The 7,554-nt window shown below is 33.0% G+C and overlaps 1 protein-coding gene across 1 annotated transcript; it reads left to right on the top strand.

Moving 5' to 3' along the window:
* The first annotated feature begins 4,246 nt into the window (after positions 1-4,246).
* Positions 4,247-5,774, top strand: LOC111453282 (U-box domain-containing protein 27). Its single transcript, XM_023094330.1, has one exon. It carries the CDS (start codon positions 4,374-4,376, stop codon positions 5,610-5,612), a length of 1,239 nt encoding a protein of 412 aa, XP_022950098.1. The 5' UTR covers positions 4,247-4,373; the 3' UTR covers positions 5,613-5,774.
* The last annotated feature ends 1,780 nt before the right edge of the window (positions 5,775-7,554 follow it).

The raw sequence follows: 7,554 nt of genomic DNA, 5'->3' as shown, positions 1-7,554 counted from the left end.
ATGTCGACAGTGACTATACCAACGCTCAATTTAAATATTTTTCAAGCCATCTTAGCTATTCGACTGCGTTACCGCTTCAATAGTCGTCTAGCCTAAACATTTTAGCTTCAAATTGAAGCCATTTAGATCAGCCTATATGAATTAATGTACGTGCTTCTCAACCAAGTTAGAGGCTAAATCGTGATCAAACTCGACATATCAACTAATTAATTAATTTTAAAATTAAAAAATATTAAAATTTTATTCGGGTTTGTTTAATAATAGTAATTGGTTTAGTAACTTTCCTACATGCATATTTCATTTGTTCCTTAGTAATATAATTATATAACCAATTTTGAAAAGGTACTCTTTACCTCATCCATTTGGACAAATTAAGAAACACACTTTTTTTTTTCCCTCGAATCTCGACCATGTTGTATAATGTTGTCATTATATGGGTGTGTTGAGATCAAACAACCAACGTAGTTTGAGGTCACACACCTCAATCCAAACACCAACAGTACTCATCGTCAGTTATGCATAATTATATTGCAACTTTCAGAAGAATACAGAAATCTCGATATAAATTGTTGCTGAAGATAAGCTCGAATTTCATCGATAATCTATCGTGAGTTTGTTATTAAACCGGCCCCTTCCCTCGACCGAAGAAAAAATGACACGGATGATATTTTAAAAAATAATAATAAATAAATAAATAAATAAAGTAAGACAATTATTTCTGATTTTATTTAATGCAATTAAAAAGCCCAGACGGTAATAATGCTCTACATAATAGAGGGGCCCATTACCTAATTAGGCCCAATTTTGTACAAATAGCCGAATATGAACGAAGTACATTTAAAACTTCCAACTTTACATTTTTACCCCTCAAATTCATTTTATTATAAAGGTAAAATATGTTTTCTATCTATAGCTTAATTTCTATTTCGTCCTTCAATTTTAAACAAATAACATTTTAACCCTTAAAGTTTCAACTAATTTTTATTTGATTCTTCCTATTATTAAAAAAATTGAGTTGTTATATAATTTTTTTTAATTGAGTTAAAAATAATAATTCGACAATAAATGCATTTATGATTAAAAAAAATTGGTATGAATTTAATTCCACGTCATAAATATTGTAAAAGAAATTAAGAATGGATTAAATTAAATTAAGATAAAAATACACCTAAAATAACCCTTTTATTTTGAATATAAAAAGTTTATAAAGTAAAATAATATTTAAAAAAAAAAAACAAAAAAACAATTCCTCCCTAAACAAGATTTAATAATTCACAGTTGCTTAGAAGATACACTTCAATGATATCCCAAATACGTGTAACAATTAATACATTGCATATTACCCCAACCCCCTATCTTTATTATTATTATTAATATTATTTAATCAATAATTGAATCTCTATTTTTTTTTTCATAAAATAAAAATAAAATAAAACAATTAAAAAAATTATTTAAAAAAAAAAGTCTCCCTTCTCCAATATTTAATAATTTTTTTTCATAAATAATTGAAATTGCAGTTATTGGATCTAACAAGAAATAATTAAAAAAAAAAATAAAAGTCAAAGTTCAAACTTTTCTCTCTCCGCGTTAAGTCAAAAGTGTAAGAAAATAGAATGAGAATAGGATAAGGTAGATGGTGGGTTTGGTTTGGTTTGGTTTGGTTTTGGTGAGTGGTTTTTTTTTGTCACACCCCATTTACGACCGACATCTTTTACTTTATTGTTATTATTATAATTTAATTCTTAAGGAGATCAAATTGATTAGATTTTGTTATCATTATATGTATAGATTTATATAATTATGACATATGAATCGATGCATATTTCAAAAACCTTATCATTTACCCCTAAATCTAAATTTCATTTTCATTCATTAATTTTTTCAATTGACTCATTACGTATGTAGTAAGTTTTAAAACGTGTATATTAGGAGAAGGTTTTCAAACCCTAACGTCCTTGCTAGCACATCTACCGGTGTTCGGCTATGATACCATTTATAACAGCTCAATCTCACTGCTAGTAGACATTGTTTGTTTGGCTTGTTACATATTGCTCTTCGATTCACGATTTTAAAACGCGTCTACGAGAGAGAGGTTTCTACGCCATTTTTAAAAATGTTTTTGTTCCTTTCTTCGACAATTATACTTGTGGTCCAACCAATTTGATTGGATTGTGATGAGTCAAACATTAAGTTTGAAAATGGTAAGAAAATTGATGAATATTAATGTTAAGGGTTAGGTATTATTGTTTGGTCAATTGGTTGCCAATCTTGATCGTTGAATTTTACACCACGCGCGTCCTTTTCACGCCTCCTCTACACATTTTCCTTCCTTAATAAACTTTTTTTAAAATATATATTTAAAAATAAGAGAAAGAATAATATATCCAAAATAAATAATATTATATACCATATAGCACGGAATCTACAAACTATTATAATCCGTTCAAGTACGAGAATTTAAAGTGAGTAAATAAAAAAAAAATTATTTTTTTTATACCCAGATGTTAAATCCACATAAAACCACTGTTGGGATCGGAGATCACTTCCGATCACTTTTTATTTGGCCCGAGTAAAATAATTAAAAACTATTGAGACTTGAGCATTTCTCTTTAACTAATTAATAAAGACGAAACTAAATCACATATGATAAAACCACTCGTGTTGGTCGGTTTTGGAATGAAAAGAAACGGGATTTCGATTAGTCATGCATGGGGTTGAAGGTTCATAATTGCTAGTCAAGGATCATGATCATAAAGCAAATGGGCAGCATTTGAAATGCCTCAAAAACCACAAAGAAAGCTCTATATGTCCATCCCTTTTACCTTATTGTACTCGAGTGACGAGAAAAAAACAGTAAAAAAAAGGGACTTTTGCTTCATAGCTTTTCTCGTGGTGCCTTCGAGGAGTGAATTATGGGTACCCTTTAAGGACGAAGCTGCTTTCGGTGCCATCATTTGCCTTCAAACTTGTAATCATTCTTCACACATAATAATATCATCCCATTATCTCTCGCACGTCCAAAAGATCATAATCAAAATTTGAAGTTTTTAGGGTTTATTCATGTTCGGGAGAGTTGAGTATACGAACATTTTGAAATAGTTACAGTTGTTTGAAAGAGGAATATTGTAGCTTTAGTTGCACGTTAGATGGTTTGCATTGCACGGAGTATTTTCACACGTGTTAAGACATTTGTACGTGGGTTGGTAAGGAATGATTTTTAGTGGTTGATGGTAATTTACCAAATATTGTAAAGGATAGATTTGTTCCAATGTTGACTAACATGCACGTTGTAAGGATGAAGGAGAGTACGACAATTACGCTGAGCTCATCTTGGTGGGACTCGTAGGAAATCTTTTACCATTTCCTAAGGTGTAAGTTTGTGATTCCATACTGTGATTCGAGGTTGTGACTCATGGTGGACCTTTTCAAACGTGTAATCACCTCTCATTTAAGAAGTACATGCTCTTTAGAATATGGAGCGTGTGCTTTTCATCGAGTCTTTTTAAATTTAATTAATTAATTAACATTTTTCTCGAACATGTTAGATAATGTTTGATTTTGTTGACGTATTAAGAATTCAATTAATATCTTTTATTAAAATAATAAATTAAGAAAAAAAATTACATTTTAGTTGGAATACATTCATTGAATGGAAATGTTGGAATACCGAGTGAGACAAGCTTGCAAAAATGAATATAAAATTGGTTACTTTTTATTATTATTTTAATTTTAAAAAATAATTAAAGTCGAAATATTTTATTTATTAAAAAAAATAGAGGTTGGAGAAGAGGGAGACAGAAGTGGGAGAGGCCGCTTGTTATCCTCTTTCAACGAATATATTTAATAAATAAATTAATTAATAATTAATAAAATGATTTATTTAATTTATAGGCCGTGGGATTAAAGTATAAAGAAAAAAGCGAAATGAGGAAATAGGACCGACCAACGGAACCTTACGGTGGTCCCCGCCGTATACAATCGGGCAGAAAAGCCTCCTGCTTCTCCGTTCCCACGTGTACCCCATTTTCTTCTTCAATCTGGTCCGTTGATTTGGACGGTTGTGATTCCACCATGACCATAACAAATTTAAATACATCCTCTTCGTTGACCATGGACCAAACTTCTTCTCCGACTTCGACTTTTTTATTTTTTTTAAAAGGAATTTTTTTTTTGAAAAGCTGACGTCACAGTACCTTTGACTCTTTCTCTCTCTTCCTTTAAACCCAAACCCACCTCTGTTCTCTACGCCTACGACTCACTCTTTCTTTCTTTCTCTCTCTGCGTCTCGTCCGACGATTTTTCTCTTTCAGATTCGTTTCTCCGGCGGTAGCGGTGGTGGTGGCGGCGAGGGAGAGGGGGTCAGTTGACGGAAGATGGTGAAAGATGACTTGTGTATTACGATTCCGAGCGATTTCAGGTGTCCGATCTCGTTAGATGTGATGAAATCTCCGGTCAGTTTGTGCACCGGAGTGACGTACGATCGTTCCAGTATCCAGAAATGGCTCGACAATGGAAACAATACTTGTCCGGCCACCATGCAGGTTCTTCAAACCAAGGAGTTCGTCCCTAACCATAATCTCCACCGCCTCATTCAGATTTGGTCTGATTCCCTTCGCCAACGACTCCACTCGCCTGATTCCTCCCCTGTTTCTGACACGGCTCTCTCCTCAGATCATGTTCTCCGCCTTGTCAAGCGCATGGAGGACGATAAATTACGCGCCGATTCGCTGTCGCGGCTTGTTTCTTTTGCAGCGCAATCGGTGGAGAATCGGAGGCTTCTTTGCGGAATTGACGGCCTCGTGCCGGTTCTTGTCGATCTTCTTGGCAATGTCGATGGCGATGTTTTGGTTGCGCAGACAGTACGGCTGTTGCATTTGATTCGGAATGAGATTGAGGATAAGGAGCGGTTTGTGAAGATGATGTTGAAAAGCGATCGTAATTGTATTTGGTCTCTGCTTTTGATTCTGAGGAAAGAAACCGTCGAATTGAAAATCTGTTCGGTTAATCTGTTAGAGCATCTCGCAATCGACGCCGAGGCGAAGATTGCAATCGCGGAAACAGATGGATTGATGCAAGATTTGCTGAAATTAATGAACTCTGAGAACGATTCAGCCCTAATCGAATCGGTTCTATCGTGCCTAATTTCAATTTCAATGCCGAAACGGATTAAAATCAAATTAGTCCATCTCGGAGTGATTAAATCAGCAACGAAGCTTCTCTCGGAAGCGAACTCGAGTTCGAGCATTTCGATGACGGAGAAGGTTCTGAAAGTACTGGAAACGGCATCGACGGTGAGGGAAGGGAGGACGGAGATCGGAGAGGACTCCGCGTGCATAGCGGCAATAGTACAGAAGGTGTTGAAAGTATCGAACACAGCGACGGAGCACTCAGTGACAACGCTGTGGAGCATTTGCTATCTGTTCAGAGACGAGAAGGCAGCGGAAGCGCTGACGAAGGCGAACGGATTGACGAAGATTCTGCTGTTGATGCAGAGCAACTGCTCGGCGCCGGTCCGGCAGATGGCCAGAGATCTGCTGAAGATTTTCCGGATAAATTCCAAATCGTGCCTGTCGAGTTACGACACGAAAACTACGCATATCATGCCCTGTTGATGTTCTTCATGTTCTTCATGTTCTTCATCCATTCTCAACCATTTCGATTTCTCTCTGTAAGTTATTATGAAGATCTGAGGAAGAGATTTTACTCTTTTTTCTTCCGTTTGTAAATCAAAGAAATTTTGTCATTCAATACAAACAAAATGATTCCATTTTCAACCTCTGTTCTTGCATTTTCGTGTAATCCTCGCCTCATCGGATTCAGTTCAATTTTCGTTTTTTTTTTTTAATTATTGTTTATAGTAAATTCACAAATAAATTAAATTTAGGAATTAATATACAGACAAAATATTATATTAATTTTTATGGAGTTCAAGGATTAGTTTTCTAACAATAATTTAATTTTGGTAAATATTAACATAGAAGGTATTTTTTTTAATATTTATTCTCTTTAAAAAAAACGTAACTTAAGAAAGAAACAAGTAAAGAAGAAGGATGTGAATAAAATAAATAAATAAATAGGAAGATTTGGTCAATATGTTCACATGTGCCGTCCCAATCATTAATCCTTCCCTCCCCCGCTCTTCATATTTTTTTTAATTAAATTTTAAATATAGTACTCACAATTATTAAGATTAATTTTTTTTTTATAATAAATATTTAAGTCAGTCATTTTAGTTTAAAAAAATAACAATTTACTAAAAAAAAATTTTAAAAATTAAATAAATGACTGAACAACTAAAGTGAGTTTTTATTATTTAGAAGGTGAAAGTTATCCCCACAATCTACTGAAAATGAAGGTACACGATGTTGGTATAGATAGTAAAGAACAATAATTTCTTCACCATATTTCATATCTTCTGTACCACTCTATTTGAATATGGCCTCAACGTTCGTGTTTGAAATAGAAAGGCATCTTTCTGTATCGGGAGAGGTGCAATCCATGAAAGCCCATTAAACATTCATGAAAATAAATCAAAATCAAATCAAAACTTTTTTTTTTTTTTTTTGGTTGAATAGTAGGGTGCATGATAGAGAAGAAAGTGAAATAAAAATGGGTTTCCCATTATCCCATGGTATAGGGAGTCAAATCAAGCATCATCCAACCAAATTTGTGCCTAAAATAGGTTTGAGAATTGTAGTGGATTCCCAAACAACAAATGTTCCTAATCTTTCTCATTTTTCATGCTATTCCCCTTTCTACTCCATTAATTAGTACCCTGACGAAAACAGCCTAAGATCATCCCGAGTAGATATTGTCTTTTTTTGGACATGTTTCGTTTTCTCCAACCGATATAAGATCTCACAATTCACTTACTTCAAGATCTAGCGTTCTCCTTGCCACTCTATCATGCTCCGGTGGGTGTTTTGCTGACTGTAAACACAACCTATCTCTATCAATTTTTTTGGTAATTTGTTTGATAGCCACAAAGTAATTTAAAGGGGAAAACAAAAAAGTTTGTAAATAAAAAAATGTTTTATATATTAAAAGATTTGAAATGAAGTTAGACCCTTCAAAGTGCACACTCTCCCTCTCATTTATACGTTCTTTAATTCACAATCTTATGAAAAAGGAAGGATAAGATCTTCTTCCATGTCTATTAAATTATTTCCAAACTCCTTCTCTTTTTCTTTTTTAATTCACAAAACACTTTCTAATTCATAATTTATAATTTATTTCTATTTATATTTTCTAATAAATAGTTTTAAATATCTTTCACATTTAAAAAAAAAATTATGTTAAAAAAAATATATAAATAAGCCTTCTAATTTTAAAATCATTCTTATTTTGTATTCATTATAATCTTTGTTGATATACGTAATTTGTAGTTCGTAGGTAGGTGAGTGGGACCGTTAATGTTTAAATGGAGCGTGATGGTTCGTCCAACCACTTAGAGAAAATGGGTCACCCACTTGATATATATATATATATATATATATATATATATATATATATATATATATATATATATATATATATATATATATATATATATAT

The sequence above is a fragment of the Cucurbita moschata genome, unplaced genomic scaffold, assembly GCF_002738365.1.
Source record: "Cucurbita moschata cultivar Rifu unplaced genomic scaffold, Cmos_1.0 Cmo_Scf00015, whole genome shotgun sequence".
Taxonomy (NCBI): domain Eukaryota; kingdom Viridiplantae; phylum Streptophyta; class Magnoliopsida; order Cucurbitales; family Cucurbitaceae; genus Cucurbita; species Cucurbita moschata.
This window is presented reverse-complemented; position numbering and strand designations above follow the sequence as displayed.